This window comes from Equus asinus, chromosome 13 (genome assembly GCF_041296235.1).
Source record: "Equus asinus isolate D_3611 breed Donkey chromosome 13, EquAss-T2T_v2, whole genome shotgun sequence".
Taxonomy (NCBI): Eukaryota; Metazoa; Chordata; class Mammalia; order Perissodactyla; family Equidae; genus Equus; species Equus asinus.
The window spans coordinates 21,178,007-21,205,920 of NC_091802.1; the positions used below are offsets into that span (position 1 = coordinate 21,178,007).

The 27,914-nt window shown below is 40.8% G+C and overlaps 1 protein-coding gene and 1 long non-coding RNA gene across 13 annotated transcripts in view; one reads left to right on the plus strand and one right to left on the minus strand.

Moving 5' to 3' along the window:
* The window catches only part of NF1 (neurofibromin 1), a 240,627-nt gene extending 217,293 nt beyond the window's left edge, over nt 1-23,334 (plus strand). For 8 of the 12 annotated variants that reach the window (XM_070482735.1, XM_070482736.1, XM_070482743.1 and 5 more), the window contains 9 exons: nt 608-765; nt 3,361-3,483; nt 3,886-4,016; nt 4,175-4,275; nt 5,339-5,481; nt 5,846-5,892; nt 7,143-7,359; nt 14,152-14,205; nt 20,251-23,334. In XM_070482735.1, coding sequence (XP_070338836.1) covers nt 608-765; nt 3,361-3,483; nt 3,886-4,016; nt 4,175-4,275; nt 5,339-5,481; nt 5,846-5,892; nt 7,143-7,359; nt 14,152-14,205; nt 20,251-20,393 — 1,117 coding nt within the window. In that variant the 3' untranslated portion in view covers nt 20,394-23,334. The remainder of the gene's footprint in view (nt 1-607; nt 766-3,360; nt 3,484-3,885; nt 4,017-4,174; nt 4,276-5,338; nt 5,482-5,845; nt 5,893-7,142; nt 7,360-14,151; nt 14,206-20,250) is intronic. The other 4 variants (XM_070482740.1, XM_070482741.1, XM_070482737.1 and 1 more) reach the window with 2 other exon arrangements.
* LOC139040025 (uncharacterized) lies at nt 9,541-14,251 on the minus strand. Its single transcript, XR_011493693.1, has 3 exons — nt 14,119-14,251; nt 11,214-11,276; nt 9,541-9,679 (listed from the first exon to the last, which is right to left on the minus strand). It is a non-coding gene; the product is annotated as an uncharacterized lncRNA (long non-coding RNA).
* Nucleotides 23,335-27,914: the final 4,580 nt, after the last annotated feature.

Here is a 27,914-nt window from a genome sequence, read left to right on the forward strand (position 1 = left end):
AATTTTTTATATTTTCAATTAAAAGTGTCAAGTTTTAAGTACAGTGTTAAACATAGGAGTATAATTTTATACTTGTGGAGCTTATATCATTTAGTTTATCAACATCCCACGTTTTAATAAAAAGCCCTAAAAAATTTACCACTGAGATTTTAACAATGTATGCAAAAGCTTTCCAGGCATACTTGATTTTCAATAGTCTTATTCTTCAGTCATTCCTATGATTATATTTCTTTGAGATATGCCCCTTTGTAGTGGAAAAGAGGAAGTGAGTTTGCCTGTGTTCCCCTGTCAAAGTATAAATTAAGGTTGATTTTCTTGGTTTTTAAACCAAAAATACAATTGCCTATTTAGACTTGATTTTCCCTGATTAAAAAATAAATGCAGTGCAATTCTGTTGAGCGTCCGCTAAGTACCTGCTATGTATAAGATATTATGGCAAGAAAGTGGATGCTTTCTGGGCATACATTAAGAATTTGTATCCTAAAGCCCTTTAGAATGCAGTTTTAAAATTAATTGATTACTATAGAACAGCCAATTGGGAGGGGCAAACAATGGTTGTATTTGTCACCATGTTAATTAATTCTTCTCAATTGTTTAAATCTCTCAGGACACTAAAGGAGAGTCAGCCATGGTCCTCTCCCAAAGGCTCGGAAGGGTACCTTGCAGCCACCTATCCAACCGTGGGCCAGACCAGCCCCCGAGCCAGGAAATCCATGAGCTTGGACATGGGGCAGCCTTCTCAGGCCAACACTAAGAAGTTGCTGGGTTAGTTTATCTAAATTATGTAGGATTTTTTAGAATTATTTAAAAAACTGATCAGATACTTTCACTCTTGGAAAATTATTTGAAGCGGTTCAAGATTATCAAAATTTCCTGGTTTTGATGTAGCAGAGCTTTTGATGCCGATTATGAGAGAGTTTAGTACATCAGTTAAGCCGTATCAGTTGAGACAGAGTAATGAGAATGGGGTCTGGAAACAGATTTGTCCCCACTCTCAGACTGCATGCCATGGCGCTCCGTGCTTTGTGCTGCCTTGACCGGGCAGCAGGGAGGCAGGAATAGTAGCGACTTTAGGTACTCGCAGGAAAGGAAGAGTCTTGCTGCGCTCAGATGCACGCCTTTGACAAAGTACTTCCAGAAATTATCATCTGAGAGCAGAGTATGTCAATGTGGTCTGAAGCTGTAATAGTACTATTTGCCATCTTTTCTTTAAAAAGACGAAGAGGTAAGATTTTTTGATTACTACATATATATATTTTTTCAGAGGAAGATAAGCCCTGAACTAATGTGTCACCAATCCTCCTCTTTTTGCTGAGGAAGATTGGCCCTGAGCCAACGTCCGTGCCCATCTTCCTCCATTTTATATTGGGACACTTGCCACAGCATGGCTTGATAAGCAGTGCATAGGTCTGCACCTGGGATCCGAACTGGCGAACCCCAGGCTGCCGAAGCAGAGAGCGTGAACTTAACCACTGCGCTACTGGGCCGGCCCTGTTGATTACTATATTTTTTTATTACTATAAGAAGAAATGATTCTTGAAAGTTAAGATTGCTCAGTTACATCAATGTTTGTCAAAGAGAAGTCCACCTGAATTGCTGTAAGACCCTTTCCCTTTTCAAAAACTGAAAGCAAATAATGAGAGAGCCCACTGATCCTACCTCACCACAGAGGAAGTGCACAGGTGCTCTTGTACAACTTTGGCTGAAGTTTTCACTGTTACTGGAATACGTTGGGATCCATATTTCAGTGACCAACACTATGAATGGCTCCATGGGTGTCAGTTATCCATGCAAACATATTTTTAAGTATCTTTAGGTATTGGGAAAATGTTTGCGTTCATAAGGAAATTAGTGAACAAACAATGAAGTGTGAAATCAATAACCTGCCAGTAAACCATGAAAAAAATTGAAACCACAAATGTCAATCGCTGTTTCTAGTCACATAGGCTTATTACCTTTTGTTTGAGTTACTTTCTGTTTATAGTTTGCCATAAATAATCTTCTAGGAGTTTCCTGGTTACTTTGTGTTTTATAATTCTGGATTTTCATGCCAAGGAAGTTGTAAATGAAAAGTTAACTTCAGAGAAAATACAGTATTGAATTCATTCAACCATGTCCTAGGTCTCTGCCCTGAAGAGCTCATAGTTTGGTAGCTAAGATATGTAATCAGCCAATGGCAACAGCATCCCCAGGTGCCATTAAAGTATCATGTCTTGATGAGGGGAAACTGAGGATCTGGGGAAATTAGGAAAGCTGCAGAGAGGAGGTAACATTTGGAGTGGGTCTTGAAGGTGTGATACATGCTTGCCGGGTAGACACAGGATAAGGCAGGCATGCATTCAGCAGAGCGGGAGTAACATGAATAAAGCAAAGTCAGGAAAGGCAGTTAGGTAGGAAGTGAGGCTAGAGGGGATTGGGACTAGATTGTGGGAGATGTTGTGTGCCATGTTAAGAGATTTAGCCTTATCGTGTAGTCAGCAGGGATGTTTAAGTAGAGAAAGGGACATGACCAAATTTTGTCTTCAGGACAGTTTTTCCAGCTAGGATGTGAAGAGATAGGAAGAGGCTTCTGGCAAGGGGACCGTTTAAGAGATTGGTACGGCAGTCCAAACAAAAAATGGTGTAGGCCTGCACTGAGGCAGGAGCAGTGGGAGAATGGAGAAGAGGAGTCAACTTTGGGATAGATTTCTGAAGTAGAATGGACAAGACTTAGTGCAAGTTTTAAATAATCCGATTTCAGTCCTTTTATTTTAAATAAGAGAAAGGTATTTAACATTAGTGTAATGCAAGATTAGAGAAACGCAAAGCGAAATGGGAGAGGGTACTACTTGCTATTCTTGAAGCATCTCCCAGTGTGTCTATCATTTCGTACTTTCAGGCATGCAAATCTTTTTTCCCAAGCTTGAAGAATTAAAATCAAACTTTGATCTTGCCTGTGTTTGGAAATTCTTCATACATTAATAACTGTTTCTTGGCACCAGCAGAATTTCTTAAGTTGAAAAATGGCTGTTCACACATAGTTGATCTTTGCTACTGAGGAGCACATGCTCGTGTATTTATTATCAAATACCGTGCTAGTTGGCGGAATTTGGTTTACCTCCAGTGTAGTGAATGTAATCTCAGTATAATTTGGACCAATAAGGTACATTCTGTACTGAAACAGAAAGCTGTGTGGCCAAAATTCCTTGAGAAGGGGAGAATAAAGGAGAGAAACTCTGCCCCAGGGATATGTTTGAGCTTTCTTTGAGTCCTGAAGTGAAAACTTAAACACTTTATGTCCAAACATTTTCTTTTTAGTGTGTTCCTATTCACAGACACTGTGGTTAATGAACTTCCATATTCTGTAACTTTTGTTTATAGGAACAAGGAAAAGTTTTGATCACTTGATATCAGACACGAAGGCTCCTAAAAGGCAAGAAGTGGAATCAGGGATCACAACACCCCCCAAAATGAGGAGAGTAGCAGAAACTGATTATGAAATGGGTGAGAACAAAGTTAATAATTCATCTCGAAAATTGAAACCAAGGTGGGAGAGTATGTTAAAGCCATATGTGCTTGCCAGCCGTTTCTTAGAATCTTTAGGATGAAATATAGAAACATTTGCTGTTTTTCAAAAGATAAGCTATACAGATCTTAAAATGACAGTTATCCTGAAACCTGTGTAAAAAGTCATCATATATGTGATATACAGCATTGTAAACAGCTAGCCAAAACTTTTGTATAGGTGAATAGTAATTCTGTATGACGTTTATGTTGATATTTTAAGTGTCTACTAAAAAGCTATTGAATTTTAGAAGTAACATTAAAATATTTTAGGTGAAGTGGTATCTAGTTGTGTATATTTGATTAATACAGCTGATCGTGTTAATCCTTATTTTACTGCAGAAACTCAGAGGATTTCCTCATCACAACAGCACCCACATTTACGTAAAGTTTCAGTGTCTGAATCAAATGTTCTCTTGGATGAAGAAGTACTTACTGACCCGAAGATCCAGGCATTGCTGCTTACTGTTCTGGTAAGGTTTTTCCCTCAAGCTTTCATTCCAGTCTACTCATAGGAGGCCCTTAAATATTAAAAACACAAAAGGAAGGCCAACTTCTGCCTCTCACCAAAACAGATAACAATCCAGCCACCCAATAAAATTTTTTGGTTTACTTTTTTGCATTTTGGCAGGCTACACTGGTGAAATACACCACGGATGAGTTTGATCAACGAATTCTTTATGAATACTTAGCAGAAGCCAGTGTTGTTTTCCCCAAAGTTTTTCCTGTTGTGTAAGTATCCCCTTTTGTGTTGAACTTTTGTATGTGTTTTGAGGTCAAATGTTTTATAAAAGCTTAGGAAAAGTATCATCCAGTGATGTTCACTGATTGTGGAGAGTGGAACATGAGGTAGTGTGAGAGTGATTTTAGCTTGGAGACAGTGGGTTTAATGGGCTAGACTAGTTTTGGCCCATTAGGAAAAGCAGTTTTTTTCTTGTTGATTTTCTTAATTGGTTCATCATGTTGAGCATTGTTCGTTTCCTCACTTAGGAGCAAACCATTAGACTGCTGTAGTCAAGTCAGCATACCAATTTTGGTTTCTTTTTCAGTAGGGCATTCATATTTGTCCACAGCCGAGTGAAAACGAAGTTGACCTCCTACTTAGGAAAGGAATTTTCTTTCCTTTTAAGGGCTAAGGTCACATTATCCTCAAAGTGTTGAAATCTAAATAACCCAAAGGAACTTGGGAAATTCTATTCCTGATCTAGTCTTTCTATGTAGTGTCATGATTTCCTTATTTTTGTTTCATCTCATTTAAAAATCTCATAATTTTATATTGTTGGCTCTTGGTTATTTTTATTAATGGAGTGTAACCAGGTTAGAAATAATAATTGGATCATATATTCCACGCCCTCTAGACTAATTTTGCTTTCCTTATTCGATCTGATTCAGCATTGATTAAACACTGATTGATATTAACTTTAGTTTCAACTCCCTGGGTGCATATGAGCAGTCAGCAGAAAGAGATGGTCTCAAAGCACACTGAGTGGCTGAATGAAGCCAATCTTGTCCTGAGCAGTCACCGTGTAGTTAAACATGGTTATATGACAGTACTAGTTGGTTGTTTTTACCGTATTTTCCTCTCATGACAAAAAAAAAAAAAAAAAACAGACAAACCAAAAAAGCAAATACACATTCACTACAGAAAATTTGGAAAAGCACCAGAAAGTAAAAAGCACTCGTCTCCCTTCCTTTTTATCACATTGTTCTGGGGGAATATATAATATGTTTTCCAGTATATATTTTCATTTAATTTTCCTTTAAAATGTTCCTCTGTTGACTTTTTCTTTTTTAGGCACAATTTGTTGGACTCCAAGATCAACACCCTGTTGTCATTGTGCCAAGATCCAAATTTGTTAAATCCGATTCATGGGATTGTGCAGAGTGTGGTATACTATGAGGAGTCCCCACCACAGTACCAGACGTCTTACCTGCAGAGTAAGTACACGCGCCGGGAGGAGGATGGCTGAGGGCCTTGCTGGCGCCTGCAGCCTTATGGAGGGCACTGGCTACAGAGTGCTTTCCAGGGGATAGGCTCGTTCATGCTTTTCCCTCCAAACGCAGTTTTCTGACTCTTTTCGTTGTATCTTCAGTAAATAACTGTTGACAACTTTTTTTTTTAATTAAAACATGGTTCATACTGAGTATATTTTCAGTGAGTTTGTCTACTTTGACACTCATTCTAAAAAGTTTTCAATGTGCTGTAGATTTTATATATCATCAACTATGTAACTTACTTAATTTCTCTTAAGGTTAAAAGAATGTCATGCTTATTATAAGAGTAACATTTGGTTTGTTGCAGGTTTTGGTTTTAATGGCTTGTGGCGGTTTGCAGGACCGTTTTCAAAGGTAAGAAAAACTATTTTTATCTATTGACAAAATGAAAGTTTTTATTCATAGTAGTGTGCCTGCTTTAAGAACACACAATATGCTGAAACCCAGAATGATGATTCACAGTAAACACATATGCTATTTTTATAAAAAGTTTTCCACCACAAGATTCTTTCCAAGAGCCAGCACCTCTAATATGTTTCTATATTAGTTTTTACAAAAAACAACTCAATTCAATTTATGCTTGACTTTTCACAAGGGTATGATAAACCTCTGTCAACTTTTCTGCCCTCAGTCTCTCGTGTATTTAGTGATCCTAATACACACACTTAAGTATCTTGTAATTAGGAAGGAGCATTACTTATGGTTAAAATCTGCCTCATGACATGAAACTAAGACAATGTTATATGTCAAATCTCAATTTTTAAAAAATTACATAATGAAAAAAATCTATCCCATGAAAACATTTTTCCTTCCAACTTGTTGGATTAGATTCATTCTTCCCTGAACATATCTTCATTTGCTCCTGTTCACTTTGTTCTTTGATTGGCATTAGTTGGTATGGTGCTACATCAATGTGTATTTAATCATTCTCTGTATGTGGCCTCTCTCCAGATTGATTGAGGTTCCTTGAAGGCAGGACTTCTCTTTCTTCCCCCACAGTTCCTAGGGCAGTGTTCTATATACAGTGTTGCTAAATCAAGATGAATTATCTAAACCGTGTTCTAATTTTAATAATTGAGTATTTTGTCTGTTATTTTGTTTAGTTATCACTGAATATCTCTTGATGTGCAAAGGCTGTGATTAAAAAAATGGGCCTGAAGTCACAGGAATAAGTATATCCTGCAGGAATTATTGTGGTTTGATTGCCAGTAACCCTCTGAACCTTCAGTGTTTAGTTAGTTGAATTTCTAAATGGCAGCTGGGATGATGATGCTCTGCTCATTTTCTCTGTTTTGGAAAATTGACTAGACATCATTCCTGATGATTGTATTGTCTCAGGCTTAATTCATTCTTTGTCTGCGCATGGCTTTCAGTAATTGCAGGTTCCTCTGGAAGCTGGAAGTATAAGCTGAATAAAATTCCAAGTTGTAAGTCCCATGGTAGTCTATAACTATTACTCTACCCTCTTTTTTAATCTATAATACAAAGGAAGAAAAATAGTAAATTAAGCCCAAAACAAAAATTGAATTAATCATTTTTGGCTTCTAAGGGGATTTACAAAAAAAAAAAATGGAGCTAAAATAATTTCCTATTTTCCATTACAGCAAACACAAATCCCAGACTATGCTGAGCTTATTGTTAAATTTCTTGATGCCTTGATTGACACGTATTTGCCTGGAATTGATGAAGAAACCAGTGAGGAGTCCCTCCTGACACCCACATCTCCTTATCCTCCTGCAGTGCAGAGCCAGCTTAGTATTACTGCTAACCTTAACCTTTCCAATTCCATGACCTCACTTGCAACTTCCCAGCATTCCCCAGGTCAGTAAATATAATCTTTATATAAATTTGAACAATAATATTAATATACAACATTAGGAATTCCCTCGTTATCAGTTTGTAGTGGATTTTGCACCTTTTTATCATGAGGTTCATCTTAGATTTCTTCTTTACCTTGTAGCTGATTTGAATTTTGTTATTCTATAAAGCTTTCTACTTTCAAACAGTTATACATAAGATAGATGTTTAGAGTGTTCAGATAGTGTTCCAAGGTTTTTAGAGTTTTGGCAGGAAGAGCAACCTAAGGTACATTACCCTGTAAGTGAACAGAATTATAATTCCCTTACTTGATACACTAACCTTGCCCTAAGGGCTTCTGTGTCTCTGATACAGCATACTGTATCCAAAAACTATACAAAGTATAATAGTACCCCGCTTCCCTGCTGCCAGCAACAAGTCAACCATCCAGACACCAACTTGAAAATCTAGGAGTAAACTACCAGACAAAAGAGCTCTCTCAAGAAAGTAGCATCTTAAAGCCCGTAAGCATGTTCCTTACTGTGGAGTCGCTCTCAGGTCCAAGTGGGAAAAGTGTACCAATTCCACATGCAACTAAGAGGTGGATACACTGAGAAATAATAGCTAATAGCTCAGGTGGGCTGAGAGAAACAAGATGGCGGAAATGGCGAAACTCCAGAATTCTGGGCTCATTCAGTATCAGAGTGAATGGTTTCCTGTAACTCTGGTCGACCCTGGAGGTGTTACTCGTTACAGAACTGACGCTGTTGTGTGTTATGATGACAGTGGGTAATGAAGAAAGCTTCCGTTATGGTCTTGTTTTCTGTTCAGAAACATACTCTTCTAAAATGGTTAAAATAGTAAAAGGTTTGGAGCTTAAAATTCCGTTACCTGAAAAGTTTACTTATGAAACACCTCATTCTGTAAGGAAAAGTTACTATATGCAGTTCTTTTAAGTGTTAGCATAGATTTTCTTTAAAAAGCCAAATGATGTATTATAATTATTTTGTGATGTTCAAAATCCACAAATAGAATCCCCAGTTTATAATCCCAGTTTTGCATGAACATTTAAACATATAGTTTTGAAGGTTCTTAAGAACTTGGCAAATATAATACCCAATTCATATTATAAACGATTACATTAAATAACTGTATTCATCTATTAAGCTTTGGTCAAAAACAAAGCTTTGGTCAGCAAAGGAAACAAATTATTTGATCCAACATTTATTTAACAATCACCTTACTACCCCTACTCAGGTTATTTTTTTCCTCCAAGAAATAAGAGAAATCTGGCCAACTTTTTCCCCCTCATATAACCATGTTCATTTGCCCTCTGTCACTTATTCTCTAGGACAGTGTTTCTGCTAGTGCGGTCCCAGACCAGCAGCATCAACATCATTCGGGAGCTTGTTAGAAATGCAAATGCCAGAGTCCCACCCCAGACCTCCTGCACAAGAAACTCCAAGAGTGGGGCCCAGCCAGCGGTCTCTATTTTAATAAACACCCCAGGTGATACTTATGCACCCTAGATTTGAGAAGTGCTGCCCTAGGGTGTGCCTGTGATCTTGCCCCATAATCAGGGTTTCAACCGTTAAAGCCAGGGCAAAACTTAAAATTTACTTTCTTCTAGGTATTGCAGCCACTGAATTCTCTCCCTCACCACCACCCTCCCCCACCCCCCACCATGAAATCTTAGCATTTGGGGCTGGGGGTACTGAAGAGGTGAATTAGTTCTAGGCTCACAGTGTTTGTTCGATGGGGAGGCTGCTGTAGAAGAACTAAGTTAATTGCTTTATCACACAGTTCTTGGGAACCAAGCCCAGTGCTCTTTCTGCAACATTCATTGCCTTCTGTATCTGTGATCTGTCGTCCCCCTTCCTTCCCTTGCCCTTTTTGTTTCATTTATTTGTTTGTTTATTGCTGTCTCATTACTTCCATCTGCCTTACCTTAAGTCGACCCTCTTTTTCTTCTGTAGAACTCTGTATTTCCTGCATTGTTTGTTGTTTATAATGTTGATCACAATTAGAAAATTCATAGACTCCTTCTATATTGGTCCTCTTGTTTTTAAAGTTCTGTTTCTTTTGACCAAAACTTTGCCTCTTGGGCTACTAAAGTGGCGTTAAACTTATCAAAATGATTAGTTGATTTGTATTGACTTTTTTCCCGAGACTAATTGTTAGGGGATTTCTCCCCATCTTTGCCCACTAATGGTGACAATAAAACCTTCAGCTTTCGGGTTGGCCCGGTAGCATAGTAGTTAAGTTCGCGCGCTCCACTTTGGCAGCCTGGCGTTCGCAGGTTCTGATTCCAGGTGTGGAACTACATACCACTCATCAAGCCACACTGGCAGCATCCCCCATGCAAAAAAAGAAAAAAAATAGAGGAAGATTGACAGAGATGTTAGCTCAGGGACAATTTTCTTCACCAAAAGAAATGAGAGAGAGAGAGAGAATGGGAATTTGAATGCTCATTATATATTTGATGGCAATAAAGAATGAAAAAAGAAAAACCATTAGGTTGGTCATAAAGACCAATACAGGTTCCCCTGCTAGTTGATTAATTGCTTTTGTCCTGTGTTGGTTGAGCATTAGCCATATCGTTTGCTTAAAAAAATCATCCTGGGGCTGGCCTGGTGGCATAGTGGTGAAGTTCGCATGCTCTGCTTCGGTGGCCCAGGAATCACGGGTTCAGATCCTGGACACTGACCTACATACTACTCATCAAGCTGTGCTGTGCTAACATCCCATACACAGTGTAGAGGAAGATTGGCACAGATGTTAGCTCAGGGCCAGTCTTCCTCTCACACACACACACACTCAAAATCATCCTACTCTGCAACCTCTTATTTAGAGTTATTTATAAATATCAGAGAATGGCATGTATGGTTTTGGTTACAGTTTTAAACCAATGGCATCACCTCCAGTAGTTCTCCAAAGATGGCTCCTTGGATAGACCACTATACCCTAGAAACCTCTGATTATTCTCAAAAGATATCGAAGCTTTAAAAGTAGTAGAATTAGTTAAGGGGAATCACGGTGTTCAGTATCTCCTGTCTCTAAATTTTAAATTATGTACCCTTGGGTTTGCCACATTATTTTACCATGCTTTTGGAGAAAGGGTTTATCTTTTCAATAGTGCCTTTCTCATGAAACCCGTTTGTATCTGTAAATTGCAGGCTTATCTTCATAAAAGGATCCTGATATATCTATATACCTAATTATTGCTATTAGGGAATACCTCTTATAAGTGTTAATACTCTGTTTGTAATTAGGTAACTGCTTTATATCTTTAGCTCCATGTAATCTTATATCCTTATCTCCTCAATTCTTTGTGGAGCTGAGTTTGCTAATATCAAAGGACTGAAAGTGATGAAATCTTATCCAGATTCCTCAGTCTAGCATTTGAAATCTGCTATTTAGTTGGATAGAAACAAGAATATTTCCCTATCTCCACTCCCATCACTGAGTCCCCAGCAGAAGTATTTAAAGCAGCTCCGTGTCACTCCCTGAAGTAAGTATGGTTTGCTGTCAGGTTTACCCAACATCAGCCTGCGCCGGGTCTGCTGAGCTTAAAGCAGTTGAAAGCTCTGTTCCCTGAGGTCAAAAAGCAAAAGCTGCTAATCTGCACACAGCTCGACCCTTTGCTGCAAACTTCCCACGTCAATGCAAGACTGCTTTCTGGGTCTTTGGTGCACAGCAGGGTCAGCCACTAAGCTGCCTTTTTTTGGGGGGGTGGGTTCCAACGTTCTCTGCTGTCAAATCAGCTAGATAAGAGATTCATGAGCTCCCTCCCCTCCCAAGCATTAAACCTTATTTAAATAAAATTTAGCATGGTAATTTATCAGTCACTAGCTTTTGAGGAATTGGTGATCACTTACATAAAGCAGTTGTCTCTGAAAATGCGTTCTTCTTGACAAATCATCCTAGCCGGCTTGTCTATCCTGTTAACACAAGAAGGACTGTTTTATAAATCCACATTTAAAAATACATGAATGACTGTCTTCTGACTCCCTTCCTAGAGGAAATTGAACTTGGCATCAGTGGAGCCAAGAGACTGTACTCTGAATTCAGTGCATATAAAATGTGTTAACTGTGGCCCTTTTAGGCAAATGGACATAAAACTTTCCCTCTTCAGATTTTCCCAAATGCCACTAAAAGAACCCTGAAGAGGATCCGTAATATTTACTCTATGATATATAAGAATATTTCAACTGTGAGAGCGTGATCCATTATTAGGTCCAGTGCAGCTGAGCTGGACATGAATTGAACCAAGATTAGAACCAGAAAATAAAACCTGTCTACCTAAAAATGCTATAAATGGGACTTTGTCTTGGTTAATGCCAAGCCATGAGTGGTTCTCTTAGATAATGAGCAAAGAAGCCTTTTTTAAAGCCATATTTTGAACGCTTTATAACCATTTCATTTTAAGTGTGTGGTTTCCATGCATCTTTAGCTGTTAAAGAACAAGGATACTAGAAATAAAAATCCAGTTGGAATTATGTGGACTCAGTATTCATTAAAAAGAAATCGAATAGGGGCTGGCCCCGTGGCCGAGTGGTTGGGTTCGCGCGCTCCGCTGCAGGCGGCCCAGTGTTTCGTCGGTTCGAATCCTGGGCGCGGACATGGCACTGCTCGTCAGACCACGCTGAGGCAGCGTCCCACATGCCACAACTAGAGGAACCCACAACGAAGAATACACAACTATGTACCGGGGGGCTTGGGGGAGAAAAAGGAAAAAAATAAAATCTTTTATAAAAAAAAAAAAAAAAAGAAATCGAATAGATCCATTTCCAATATTAAAATTTTATTTATAGTCTGCCAATATTTTTCACACTGTAATGTAATTCAGTAAACATTTGAACACCCATTTTGTACGTGTACACCAGGTACTCCAGGGCATTTAAAGATTAGAGAGACCCTGGTTGCAGAGACTTGATGGTTTTTGCCTCTGGATCTTTAGTATGGGGTTTTGAGCCAAAGCTGTTCTTCCTTCTGACCCATGTTGTTTAGCAAATTCTACATGTATACAAGTTCTGGGATTTTCAAGTACAAGACTAATACTGCAGTGCTCTGTGGAAAATAACAAAATATTCCAGATTTTTTATCCTACAGATATTCATTGTGTCCTATATGCAAGGGACTCTATTAGACCCGAGAGAGTGGGGGAGCTAGTAGGACATGACACTTGCCCTCAAATAGATTTAAGCAACAAGAGTGGTAAAGTGCACGCAGATAACTATGTTGACCTCTTTTGTGGTACTTGTCTTGTTGTACCTTGCACAACAAAGTATTCTGATAGTTCAAAGGGACATTTGTTTGGAAGAATCAGGTGTTAATTATGGCAAAAGTTTTTTGTTTTTCTGAGGTTTTTTTAGATTTTTTTCATTTTTTCCTTTTTCTCCCCAAAGCCCCCCAGTACATAGTTGTGTATTTTTAGTTGTGGGTCCTTCCACTTGTGGCATGTGGGACACCGCCTCAGCACAGCTTGACGAGTGGTGCCATGTCAGCGTCCAGGACTTGAACTGACAAAACCCTGGGCCACTGCAGTGGAGCTCGTGATCTTAACTGCTCAGCCACGGGACCGGCCCCATGGCAAAAGTTTTATAATATATTTTTTACCTCAAAAAAATATGAGAGGTGTGTTATAATTTTTTAACAAAAATAAGCCTGTGATCTTTTTATTTTATTTTTTTAAAGATTGGCCCTGAGCTAACATCTGTTCCAAGTCTTCCTCTTGTTTTTTTCTTCTTCTTCTCTCCAAAGGCCCCCTGTACATATATATATATTCTAGTTGCAGGTCCTTCTGGTTGTGCTATGTGGGACGCTGCCTCAGCATGGCTTGATGAGCAGTGCCAGGTCCACGCCCAGGATCCAAACCAGCAAAACTGCAGTCTGCCAAAGTGGAGCGTGCGAACTTAACCACTCGGCCACGGGGCTGGCCCCTCCTGTGATGTTTTTAACATGTTATTTACTAGAAAAAAAAAAATTTAATGTTTTTCTTCAAAAAGCTTATTTTATTGTTAGTATTAGAGCATGAATTTTTTACAGCAACGACCTATTTAGTTGAGCTTTGTTTTAAATTCACTTCTTCCACTTTATTTTGGGTCTGTGTCGAGGCCTGTCAGTTATTCACGCACTTTGCTTCTGTAGTGCGGACCTCCCTTCTGGGAAGCTGGGTGGAGCAGCTAGGAACTATAAGCTTCCTGGACGGACAGTGCTGACAGCTGTGTGCACAGCAACGCGTCGCCACAGCCATTTCTCTAAACGTAAACTGAGCTCTGAGTCAGTGCCACTCCTGTTGGGTTTCCCAGGTTTACCAAGTCTCCCCCATGGAAGAAACTTAAAGGCCTCTATTGTGAAACTACTTAAAATCTCTGAAACGATTTTAGTGTTTTAGGGTACTGCTTATGTATCCCCAGACCTTTATTTGGTATTTTCTTGATTTATTTCCCTTCTTTTTCTTTGCTATTACTGTGTATTTAAGGGGGAAATCAATTTTAAACTGAGCAATTGCTTGGTTTAATTCATGCTCATTTTTCCTCTCATTTTTTAGTTTAATTCTTGATTTAAGCAAAGATTCTTCATTCTAGTAAAGGTGGTAAAAAAAACAGCTATCTGTAAAACTGTACGTTCTAGCATTTGTTTACAGAGTGTAATATTTAGGAAATTAATGTTCAGAGTGCAATAATTAAAACCAGATTCCTCCTGGAAACCAGGGAACGTAATAATTATCCAGTGTCTAATCATATTTCACCCTTTAAAAATTCTGCGGACATCACTCACGTTTGTTTTTTCTTCCATTCTGTGTCTGTGAAGCTTCTCTGCCTTGCTCTAAATCAGCAGTTTCCATGCAGCTGTTCCCTCATCAAGGTACTCTTTGCTTTCGTCACCTTTGCACGAAGTACTGCTTCCCCTGCGCTCGTCCTGGGCACATGGCATGAGACTTCATTCGCCAATCTCTGTAAGCACAGTCTGGCTTAGCACCTGAGGGTCTTGTAAAGCCACTGCTTTAGGGTCTGGGTGCTTCCTGGCACTGCAGGGCCCAGTGTCCCGTCTCGGTCCAGGAGCTGCTTACCTTCCCCCTGCACACTGAAGGTGCAGTCCCGGCCCTCCACTAACACAGGCAGCTTGACGAGAAACTCCAGGGCGAGGTCAGGGAGAATGCAGGCTGTGTGGTTTGATGAGTTTTTAGCTTAGGAAATATTTGTTTTCTCCAAATGTAAAGCCAACCCCAGTGTTCCTTAGAAATTAAAGCTGGCCGTCCACTCTGTCACCTGTGTTTATGAAAAGGAATGTGGTCCAGCGTCAGCTCTGGGGACTCAAGAAAAACCATGTCCTACACTTACGTCTAATTTATCAAAGATGCTTTTTCTTTTAATCTTCCATAATTATTATACAGAAAGATTAGACCTAATAGAAAAAGAAGTGTTAGCAATTGATGACAGTCTGTTAAAATTTTTTTAAATTCTTAGTTACTGTTTTGTATATCCAACTCAAAATACAAATATTTCTAAATATATATTTAACACGCCTTTACTATAGCATAAGAACAAGCTATAATTACCCTTTCTTTTAAGAAGATTTATTGTATTTTGTGCTTATTCAGGAGTTTTATGGGTTCTGGTATAAAATTCAAGTTCTATGCTTTTGATCTAAACCTTTCAGTACATCACTTGGTCTTTTTATTTCAGGTATTAGGAGCATCTTAATTTGTGTAATAATTATTTTATCTATGTGCAAAAAGTCTTCACATAGATTATCTTATCTGATTCTTCTAACAACCCTTTGAAATAGGCACATCTACTGTTATCCATAATTGCCAGATTAAGAACCAGAACCAAATAAGAGTTCTGATCCAGCTGAGACTCAAACCTGGATCTTCTGACGTGTCTGCCTTCTCGTCTATGTAATAAGCCTTTCCTGACGGGTTTGCGTTACTCTATGTGCAATAAACGGAGCAGTGCAGAGACAGGGACCTACCAGCACTGCTGTGCAGGGGGTAGGAGGTTATGTTACTGTTAGTCTTTCCTTTTCGTTGTGTAACTTCACAGATTACCTAACCCATTTTTCCTCAGCCTCTCAAGAGCTAGAAGGGATTCAGTCATGAAAATAGTAGGTTCCAGTCTGGGAAACTGTTTTGGTGTTTAAAAAAATAGGTGAATTTTTTTTTAAGAAGTGTTTTATTTGTCAGTCTGGATCCCTATCCCTAGCTGTCAGAATAAACAAAGCCTGGTGCCTGCCTTCAAGGAACTCACGTGTGAGGAGAGGACAGGGACGTGTGGCTTAAGTGACTACAGTGAAATCCAGCACTTGTCTTTCCCACTTACTTGATTCACTGAATTTTAGCCAATAACTCTTCTTATTTGGGATTGTATCTTTATCTGGAAACCCCAGGATTCACTGAAGCTTAGAGTTAGTGATACGCTGCTGTGGAGAATTCCCAGCTCCCTCTGCCTGCATGTTTGTGCCCGGCCGCCTGTCAGACCCCAGCGCACCTCGGGGGCTTAAACTGGCGTCAGCGCTGCAGAGGCCTCGTGTCTGTTTCATTCTGGCGGCAGCCTCTGGGTTTCCATCACCTCATGGATGTTTGCTTTTGTGCCCACTGACGGTCAGGAGGGAAAGCCAGCACTTAGGGGCATAAGAAGGGCCTTGATGAGAAGTGCAACACAGGGTCTGCTCGCTGATTAAATCTAGCACACATCAGCGCAGGAGGGCTTCTGGCTCCATTTGAGCAAACTGGCTGATCATCTGAGAGTTTCCCATAGAATGTGGAGACCAAATCCTTCACCAGCTTTTAGAAAGGTTTCTAGATTTAATTTTAGAGGAGAAAAAGAAAGAATGTTGCCAAAATTCTCAAAAGTGAGAATTATGCTTAGGACTTAAATGCTAGAACCAGATACCGTGATCATTTTGTTTCATACTAACTTGGCTTTTTCAAGATGCTATATTTTGACATAAATATACTGCGTTTTTTTGTTGTTTTTTTTTTTTTTTGAGGAAGATTAGCCCTGAGCTAACTACTGCCAGTCCTCCGCTTTTTGCTGAGGAAGCCTGGCCCTGAGCTAACATCTGTGCCCATCTTCCTCTACCTTCTATGTGGGACGCCTAGCACAGCATGGCTTGCCAAGCCCGCACCCGGGATTGGAACCGGCGAATCCGGGGCCGCTGAGAAGCAGAATGTGCGAACTTAACCCCTGCGCCACCAGGCCGTCCCCTGCCCTTTTAATTGACTTTTTTCTTTAAAATGACCGTCCAAGGTTTTTATGTCAGCTTCTCCTTGATCCTTAAAGTAAAGTATCTTTGCTGTGAAGTTGAACTTAGGGATCACAGTCATACCACATTTACCCGTGTGTGACTTGTAGAGTTGGGTCACTGAGTAGGAAGAAAACACACACAAAAAAACAAGAATTGAAGTGAGATGAAAATTGAATTTGAGAGTAGAAGTCGGGATGTCAACCTGTCTCCTAGCGTTGAAGCTTTGTTATGAGTGATGGGGTGACACTTTAATATTTTTAATTAAAAGGAACGCATGCTCATGAGGAAAAGAAATTAGAAAATTCAGAAAAATAGAAGGAAAAAATCACCCATAATCCCACCACTCTAAAATAATCACTGTTTATTAACGTTTTGGCATCTCTCATTTCAGTTTCTCCTCTTTACATAGCTCAGGTCATTGTATGTGTAAAACTTTACACCTTGGCTTTTACCCTTCCATTTAACAGGAGGTAAATAGGCTTTCAAAGTTTTATTTAGAGGTCTGAAGGTTATTTGCCTAACAAAACAGAAAATAGAATAGTCTTAGTATTTCTTTGAAGAAACTTTTAACCCTAGTGGCTTACTCTATGTGACCACCGTTTATATAATTTTAATTCCTGTGAGTATCACTGAGCAGGCCCTGTCCACACCCTGCAGTGTGGTGACTGCTTTCCCCGCAGAGTGAGCCTCAGTCTAGCAGGGGCAAGGCTGCACCAACGGGCGCACAAGAAGGAGCCCCGGGGCAGCAGACTGCTGGCAGAGCCCCAGGCCCCCCAGTGGCCATGCTGGGTCCCTACTGGTGGCCATCCCCTAGTTGTTACAAACTCTTGTCTTTTTAAAGTCCTGGCTTTGCCTGAGTCTTACTTCCTGTTAAGGAAATGACCCTACATAAGGAACTATTGAACTCGAACTTGTAGGCCACGTACAAATTTAAGGTAATGGAAGTTCAAATACACTGACAAGTTCATGATAATTTCAGATGGAGGGAGCTGAAAAAATTTTATCTTTTCCACTAAAAATATGCTACCACCCTCTACAGATCAGGGGTTGCATGCTTTTTGGCTCTTAATTACAGCCATCACATTTAAACATGGAAGCATTCAGTTTAACCAATATTATTGAAAAAGACATCAACTGGATCTTATAGGAAAATAAAAATGGATAATAAATGATCTTTGCCCCTCTGGGTGCTTTTACTCTAGTAGAGGAAATAGACAAACACACAAGTTGTGATGGTATAGGCCAAAAGTGATAAATATAAACACCACATAAAAGGAGGGAGAAAGTAGTTCTGGCAGGAGACAGAGAATGCATCACGAAGGAAATAGAGATGAGAAAAAATATGGGTTGAATTTGATCCTATAGAGATGGGCAGGGCAATGAAAAGAGCCACACAAACACACCACACGAAAGTTCAAGCACATTCAAGAGATGACGAGCAGCCTTCTTTCAATTTTGTTCTTTTTAAATAGCTCTGGAGAAGATGCAGATAAATATGCAGAAGAGAATAAAAATCGTCCAGAATTCTGTTACCCAGAGAAAAGTTCTGTGAACATGGTGTTGTGTTTTCTTCCATTCATCTTTCTACACACATGATTAGATTAGAGCAGATTCGAGGTACTGGTTCACTGTGCGTGGCTCCTGGAGAGGGGTCACTGACATTTTTAGCTCTGTACTCACAGCCTGGTCCAGTGCACTTTCTCGTAAACAAACACTGACAAATGCCCCTGTTCCTTTGATAAGTTCAAGACAGCAGACCTCTACTGAGCCTATGTCAAACAGGCCATGTGCCTGTAGATGCCTTATACTCTGAATTCAAGGCTGAATTAGATGTAGGATGTGTGGCTCTTAGAAGGAGGTCATCCCAAATCCGTTTCCTGTTCGTGAGCCAACAGATAGGTAGGTGGGTCTATGTACTTTTTTTTTTTTTTTTTGCTTGAAGATTTGTCCTGGGCTAACATTTGTGCCCGTCTTCCTCATTTTGTCTGTGGGTTGCCACCACAGCATGGCCACCAATGAGTGGTGTAGGTCCGTGCCTGGGAACCGAACCTGAGCTGCCAAAGCAGAGTGCACCGAACTTAGCCACTAGGCCACGGGGCCGGCCCCTATGTACATTTTCTATTACAAAGTACTTTTTGACTTGAAATGCTTTTTGTCCCAAAATGGGAATTTTTCCATTATCAAATTTAATGTTTTTTTTAAAAACTAAAATGGTATAGATAAGAATAAAGTAAAAATCACCTGAAATAATGCCATCCAGAGTTAACATGTTTTGGCAAATGTTTTCCCAGCCTTTTTTTCCCCTCTGTATGTGGGTTAATTTTTTTTCTTACTCCAAAATTGTGGTCGTCTTTCTTTACCAGTAAATATTAGTCAGTACTTTACATTTTGATAAAAATTGCTAAAATGCTCTCCAGCTATTTGCTCTCCCACCAATAGTTATGCCAAAGGTAAGTATAATCAGTATAATTATTTTGGTAAATTTTATTAAAGTGTAACAGACACAAAAGTACACAGATTGTAAGTTAACGGCCTAATCAACTTTTAAGAAGTAAACACACTTAAAAAATCCAGCATCCAGATCAAGAAACAGAACATTCCCAGCACCCAAAGAGTCACCCTCATGCCCCTTGCAGTCACTGCTCCCCAGGGTGACGACTGTTCTGTTACCTGTCCAACTTGTAATCTTGACTAATCTGATGGGTAAAAAAATACCTTGTTTTTGAGGGCCGGCCCTGTGGCATAATGGTTAAGTTCACGTCCTCCACTTTGGTGGCCCAGATTTGTGTGTTCAGATCCCAGGTGCAGATCTACACCACTCATCAGCCATGCTGTGGTGATGACCCACATACAAAATAGAGGAAGACTGGCACAGATGTTAGCTCAGGGCTAATCTTCCTCAGCAAAAAAAAAAAAAATATATATATATATATATCTTATTTTTGCTTCTGGTTACTATTATGAAGTTACTGCCTAGATTATTTATAAAATTCATTGTACAGCCCAGTTTTTTTGGGGGGGGGGCGGAGTTGATCTTCTCCAGGAGAGAAATAAATGGTGTCTGTCTAAGGTGGAGAAGATGAAATGACTTGCCATAGTTGAAAAGGAGGTCAAAGCAAAGATTCTACAATATGACCTTTGTGATACATTATTTTCTCAGTAAATATTTGAGTTCCTTTGGGAAAGACACTATGATTAAAAAAATTAAAAGCATCTGCCTTTCTTTGAAATGATGAATTTCAGTACCTTCTGCAACTAGAGAGTATGTATATTCTGTGTATAAACACCCGTAAAGATACATGGCTAGAAGCTGACCTCTACTGGAAGCTTCTGGTATGATTTGGAGGAAGGAGTTCTTATCTCCCTGGTGGCCACTAGCCTTTCACTCAGCTCAAGCCTGCCTGCCTCTAGCTTTTCTGTGCAACTTCTCGGGCTTTTTTTTTTTTCTTATGCTGTTTTTCTGCTGTGATAGCAAATTTTGCTTAATAAAATGGGAGTTTTCTGTGTGACGAGGTCTTTGTAAACATTCTTGCAGTTGGACCATTAAAAAGAAATATGCGAAACCACTTGGCCAGGTTGTATCTCATATGCAAATCAGATTCAACCCTGGACCTTAACACCTGAGGAGAGAGAGTGACTGGCTGCTCTGTTTCCCTCCAGGAATCGACAAGGAGAACGTTGAACTCTCCCCAACCACTGGGCACTGTAACAGTGGACGAACTCGCCATGGATCCGCAAGCCAAGTGCAGAAGCAAAGAAGCGCTGGCAGTTTCAAACGTAATAGCATTAAGAAGATCGTGTGAAGCTTTCTTTCTTTCCTTTTTCAAACAGACTTAACTTACACGGGCTCTTCACTAGTGACCCCTTCACCACCACGCTGTGATGCTGCCTTCATGGTTTATAACGAGCCCATCCAGTCTGCCATGTTGCCAGATGATCAACTCTCGGAAGCATTGCCTAAATTTAATGCTGCTTTTTCTTTAACTTTTTTTCTTCTACTTTTGGCGTGTCTGGTTTAAGCAAGTGTTCAGAACAACTGCAAAGAAAGTGGGAGGTCAGGACACTTGAACTGAGAACATCCCGATTGTGAGAGAGGATGGATTCCTGAATACTGCTACCACTGGCCAGCTAGGACAGCCATTTGCACAGAGCTCTGCCTTCTCTCTGTTCCCCTCCTTCATGATACAGAGTCAAGTGTTAGTCTTATTTACACACTTTCCAAGATAGAAGTTTGTGGGAGAACTAATATTATAACCCCAGTATGTTTAATCTGACTTTGAGCTGTGGACTTTTTTTTACCTTACAAAACTGAAGGAACCATGAAGGTCAGGCCCCGGTGACTTCTCACCATAAAGCCACGGGCGAGGTACTTTGGGGGTGGCGGGATTTAGTATTTTGTAGACGGTTCTTGAGAAATACTAACACTTGAGTATTAGCAATAATTACAGAAAGTAAGTGTAACCACATATATCTTAACATTACCGAATTAAAGCGCTGAGTTCTGAAGCCTTATCCAAACTCAGTCAGCCAAACCAGTTTATTTTTCTCCAGTTGATTATCTTTTAATCTTTAAATATCCTAAAAGTTGTTGTTTTTTGTTTTTGTAAGCCAAAACTATACTAAGTATAGTAAGTATACGTTTTTCCCCTCCTCTTCTACTTTCCTACGTGATTCTGAGCAGGGTAATCAGTGAACAAAGTGTTGACCATTGTTCCTAGAAGGTAATGTTCATAGATGTCTGCATTAGCTGCACAGCAGAATGGAATGGTACGGGACGTTTAGAGTAACTGATGCTTTTATTTTGTTTAATAATTTTCCAAGAAGCATAAGAGTATGGTGTATATTATCAGCAGTTTCTTTGATCAGATGTATTTTAAATGTCTTGTAATCTTCCCTCTCCCCTCCAAAAAATCAGGACTCTCTTTAGCAAACATTTGGATTCTATATGATAGAATTGCATTAAATCACTGTGAAAGGACTGGTGAGCCTGCATTAGCGTGACGATAGGAGGCCTTAAGGGTGCTGCTGCACCGCCCGGCTAGAGTCTCGTGCTGCTGGGGTTGCCATAGGAATGAGATCCAGCTTCTTTGTGGTACCTGCGTGTGCAAAATAAGTTGACTTCAGTGAGCGTATTAGAATTTGGATGTTCCAATTTAGAACTAAACCATATTTATTACAAAAATATATTACCCCCCTACTCCCAGATTCCCTTTATATGTTAAGATGCAGTGGCTTTGGGAGGGAGGAAGAGACCTGGGGGGGGTGGGTTCCTGTAGTGCTGTTTCCTGGGTGCATTTCAGTAAATTAAATTCCACAGCTAAGCCAATAAATAATGGTACATTTAAGTGGTCTGATTTTAATAATATAACACATTTCACATTTATCCACATAGTAACAATGTAATATGTTAATATAAATAAAATTGCTTTTGATATTCAGAAATAAGAATTTAATTTTTTTAATTTGTTTACAGTCCTGGGAAAAGTAAGAACTATTTGCCAAAATAAAAGGGGAAAAAACCTTAGTATTAATAGTTATTTTGACATGGAATTGTTGGAAAATATTGAAGACAGGTGCAATTAATTAAACCTTCGTTTTTAACTATTGGAGAGGCTGCATTAGACTAGAATGTTTATAAGAACAGAGCAACTAAGACTATAAAGAAGCTAAGACTAGAGCTGAGTTTAGAAACAGATCATTAACAACACAGTGCCAAGGATGCCAAGCTGCCGTTAAGGTCTTGGCAGCCCCGTGCCTCTGGGATAGTTGTCACAACTGCTTGGCTCCTGGAGTAAAAGGCACATGTGAGCCTTTAATCCTGTTGGTTCCATGTCTTTCCTCTTGGTTGGCTGGTCTGGTGCATATGACGGTGGGTGTTGTTATGCTATTTCGCTTCTCCCATCAAAATAGACAAGCTCCCGAAGGTTTCCTGTTAGAAATATTGATCTTTCCCTAAACAGGTTTTCCAAGGTGTAGTATTTCTCAAGTGTATTCATCATTTCCCTCGACTGCAGTGAGTGGAATGAATTCCCTTGAAGTACCTCATGAAATGGTCAGCGTTGCACAAATCAAAATTGAGCCTCCTTGAACTGAAAAAGTACTTCTGACAGTACATCCTGGGAATTTGAAAACTTACTAAGGTTTAAAATTTACTTTGTTTAAAGAACTTCCAACTTTTGAGGAAAATCTAGCTTTCCAAGTAACTGAAATGAACATGAGATTAAGTTCTCACCAATATGCCTCCCCTGAGAAATGAAACACTTTTTAGGCCTCATACCTGTAATCTGCACAAGAAATCCTGAAATTCAGAGCAAGTTGCCCATTTTGTGTAATCTCAGTTCTATAAAGAACATTACAAGGAATTTGTCTTGGGTTTAGGGATGTTTCCCCTGACTTTTTAAAGAGGAAAACATTAACTCATCATGTTTTTGTCGTGTGTCATCTGCCTGTGTTATCTCTGCTCCAGTCCCAGGGGGTGCCCTTGTTGCCAACATTGAGGCGCGGTTCACTCTCTTTGGGGAAAGTGGCAAGTGCTCTGTCCTCCATCTGCGCAGCCCCGTTCGTTCCTGGATGCCGGCTCTGCAGCGCCCGGCCCGGTGCTGAGGACGCGGCCGGATGCCGGCTTCCACCCCCGGAACAGATATGCTGGGGAGGCAGAATGTAAGCCGGCAACACTCCCTGCTTAGTGGGTCTTAGGGCTTTCTGTTTGTTTTTACATCCCCCGCCCCCAATAACGAGGCATGTCTTTTTCAATGTTATGCGATGGACTTATACAAAAATTCACTCCTAGTGTCAGCCACACAATTTTTTTTAATGCAGTATATTCACGTGTAAATAGTTTGTGTAAAATTTGACAGAAAAGTATATTTACTACACTGTAAATACATGTGATGATATATTGTATTATTTTGCTTTTTTGTAAAGCAGTTAGTTGCTGTACATGGATAACAAGCAAAAATTTGATTATTCTCGTGTTAGTGTTGTTAACTCCTTCCCGCGGCTGCGTGACATCATTTAAAGAAAATGCTGTGTATTGTAAACTTTCATTGTATATGCTAACTCCCTCTCCTCCCACCTGGGGCCGGATCTTTGGCACATCCCCGTCTCCAACCTTGTTAATATCGTAAGCAGTTGTACGCCAGCAGGAGAAATACTGCCCAAAAGACAAAATCGATCATTGTAGGGGAAAATTGTAGAACTCCGTTTCAGATCATTGTTGTTCCCCGCCCCAGTTTCCTCCCTGTGTATGTACATTCCCCCCCCCTTTTTTAAGTAAAATGTAAATTCAACTGCTCTAAGCTGTGGGGAGTTGTTTAATTTCTTCACATGCATCAGCTCTGTTTCTCACTTCCCCCACTCCTCCCTGACCTTTGGACATATTACAGCCATTTTCTTTCTTTTAAGGATGCCTTGGGTTCTCCTCCACCGCCTCCCCATGGGAAAGACCTTACTATTTCCAGAACTTCTCTAAACTAAAAGTAAAATAATTTTGGTAAAATGTGGGGGGGAGGGAAAGGTTTTTCTGGAGCCTCTGAGGGTCCCCGGCTGGGTCTGAAAACTAAACCCAGAAAGACACATGAATAGGAGGAAAGCATACACCATTGTTTAACATAAGTTTTACGCGGCGTGAGAGCCTTTGTAAAGAAACGAAGGCAAAGAACCAGTTAGGTGTGCGTGTTCTTATGCCGCCTCTGCTGGAGAGGGGGCGGCGTGTGGAGCTGTGCCAGGCTGGAGGGCGAGGGGAGCGTCGTCAGCGGGAGACACGGAGCACGGCCCGCTCGGCCCGCTCGTTCCCATCCTCAGAGCCCCTCTGGCTCGTCTTTGGAGATGAGGAGGCTGCTCTCCTCTGGGCGGAGGGAGGGCGCCTCTCCCAGGTGGGGTTTACGCCCCGTTTCAGGGGAGAAGGGCAGGAGGGAGGTCAGAGGGACCCTCCTGCCTCTGCCGTCTCAGACCCCTTCCGCTTAGACAGTCAGGATGCCCGGGTGCCGGCTCTGGGGCTGTGTGTCCTGAGCTCCTTCAGACGTGTTTTAGGGCCCGCCAAGCCACGAGGTGACCATTCTCTGAGGTAGGCTGACTTGACTTCTTTTCAAACAACCAGACAAAAATGCCAGGACACTCAGAGGTCAAGTGGTCAGAGGGCCTGTGTTAGGACCCCAAGGTCCTCCCCAGCTTCTCCCTCTCCCTCCACAGGATCTTCCGTGACGCCGCATGTGTAAACACTGTAAAACGCTTCCCTGGCCCAGCGGCTGCGAGTTTTACTATCTGTTTACCCCATTACTAGGCTATTCCCAGATGGGGAAGGCTCCAGCCCAGACCCCGCGGGCAGGACAGAGCTGATCCTGAGGAGGGTAACAGTGTCTGGCATGAAACAGAGGACTCAAAAGACCATAAAACAGATGTCTGTGGGTCTGAGGCCCTGCTGGTCTGTTTGTGGGAAGACTGAGAAAACAGGCTAATGCTCTGGGCCCAGCCCAAACCTCCATGGAAAAGGCAGGCTCTCCATGGATGGGGTCCTGGCAGAGAGAGAGAGAGAGAGCACATGTGGGGGTGTGTGTGTGTGTGTGTGTGTGCAGTAAATTCCAAAACGTATTCTGTCAACTTACGCATTGAGAAAAAAACAAAAAAAAAATTTGAATAACGATCTTTTTATAATGGAAAGTCCTTCTCAACCCCAAAGAGTTGGGGGGAGGGAATCACAGGGTCAAGTACAGTGCTTTAAGAGGAATTCATTTTGCTTTATAGAAAGTCACTGTATTGGGGCCGGCCTGGTGGCGCAGCGGTTAAGTGCACACGTTCTGCTTTGGCGGCTCGGGGTTCACCGGTTCAGATCCCGGGCACAGACATGGCACCACTTGCCAAGCCACGCTGTGGCAGGCATCCCACATATAAAGTAGAGGAAGATGGGCACGGATGTTAGCTCAGGGCCAGTCTTCCTCAGCAAAAAGAGGAGGATTGCCAGCAGATGTTAGCTCAGAGCTAATCTTCCTCAAAAAAAAAAAAAAAAAAAGAAGAAAGTCACTGTATTGTCCTTATTTTCTTCCCTTTGCGGCTCATTCCATCCACATGGCACTGCCTAGCATGTGAGGGACCGGGCAGAAAGGAAAGCTGAGTAAACGGAGAGACAGACCACAGTCCTCGAGGGGAAGACAGTATTGCAGAGGGCCAGTTCCTCCCAGATGAAGTCGTGCTGTAACACAGTCCAGCAGGAGCCCTACAAGAAGAGAGCGTATCCAAACAATGATTCCAGGGCTCACCTTCCAGAATAAACGAAAGCACGGCTAAGAACGAAAAGAGCATAGTTGGAAATCTTCCTTACTAGATAATAAAACACAAATTCTTAAAGATGTAAAACTGTGGTAAAGGTAATTAGACTAGATAAATAGAATGGAACTGCAAGAAGGTCCAGATCATGCTATTGTTTAAACAAAGAAAAAGCACCAGTAACCCCCAGATTTCATTGGCTTCAAAGCCACAAAGCTGCTTTCTCACCCCTGGTGCACATCCATCGCTGGTCAGCAGGGGGCTCTGCTCACCTGGTTTCTGGCATCCCAGAGTGACTGGTCTGCCACCACAGCAGGCGCCTGGTCCTTGGAGGAGCGGGAGAGCTTCGGCTGCGCTGCCTGGTCACCCCGTGGGATGATGGCGATGTTCCGTGTCTGCACTGTCCAATACGGTGGCCACGACCACACGGGGCTGCTGAACACTTAAAATGTGGCTACTGAGACTGAGGAACTGACTGTTTAACTTAATGTAATTTAAATGTAAATAGTTATAGGTGGCTACCAGACTGGAGAGCCCAGCTTCTGGAGGGTCTGGGGTTAGCAATGAAGGCCCAAGGCCAGGTGTGCAGTCACTTCTGCCCACAGTCACTGCCGGAGCTTGTCACATGGCTCCACAGAATCCTGAGAGTCAGAAAGACCTATTCTCCTCAGTCCGTAAGGAGGAGAGCTGGAAATGTTGGCCAAGAACGTGGATGACTCTCACAACAGGGAAGGACTAGAAGCAGTGGAAGAAACCCTAAAGATTACACTTTGACTACCTCACAGATTAAAATGTCCCCAGGTCCAAAAGAGTCACACCCAAAATTTAAAGGCCAACAAACAGCGAAATTGCTCTTATTATAAAGAGTTCCTAAAAATCAATTTTCATAAAAGACTCAAGTAGGGGGGAAAAAAGGGCAAAGGACATGAATGACTAATCCACAGAAAGGAAACTTTGTCCCAATTGCTAATTACTATACAATGGAAAAGTTCATCGCACTCATTAGGAAACCAAAAAAATGCAACTGAAAACAGTGAAAGACCATTTTCATCTGGCAAATTAGCAAAGGTGCATTCAACTAATACTTGGTGTTGGTCAAGAGTGTAACGCGATGGACTCGCTCCTGCACTTGACCTCATCTTTCTGTATCACTAGCCTTAAAAATATCTACACCAGAAAAAGTAAACAAATGGGACCAGATCAGACTAAAAAGCTTCTGCAAGGGAAAGAAACCATGAACAAAACGAAAAGACAACCCACCAACTGGGAGAAAATATTTGCAAATCATATCTCCAACAAGGTTAATTTCCAAAATATATAAAGAACTCATACAACTCTCAACAACAAAAAGACAAACAACCTGATCAAAAAATGGGCAGATGATGTAAACATTTTTCCAAAGAAGATATACAGATAGCCAACATGAAAAGATGTTCAACATTGCTAATTATTAGGGAACTGCAAATCAAAACTACAGTGAGATATCAGCTCACACCCATCAGAATGGCTATAATTAACAAGAGAAATAATAAGTTTTAGAGAGGATGTGGAGAAAAGGGAACCCGCATACACTGCTGGTGGGGATACTGGTGCAGCCACTATGGAAAACAGTACGGAGATTTCTCAAAAAATTAAAAATAAAAATTCCATACACTCCAGCTATCCCACTACTGGGTATTTAGCCAAAGAAAATGAAAGCAATAATACAAAGAGATCTATGCACCCCTATGTTCACTACAGCATTATTCACAAGAGCCAAGACGTGGAAGCAACCCAAGTGCCCATCAACGGATGAATGGATAAAGAAGATGTGGTGTGTATATATACAATGGAATACTACTCAGCCATAAAAAAGACAAAATCGTCCCATTTGCAACAACATGGATGGACTTTGAGGGTATTATGTTAAGTGAAATAAGCCGGACAGAGAAAGACAATCACCATACGATTTCACCCATATGTGACAGATAAACAAACGTGGACAAAGAGAACAGTTCAGGGGTTACCAGGGGAAGGCGGTGGGGAGGAGGGCCAAAGGGGCACAAGTGTATGATGACGGATAA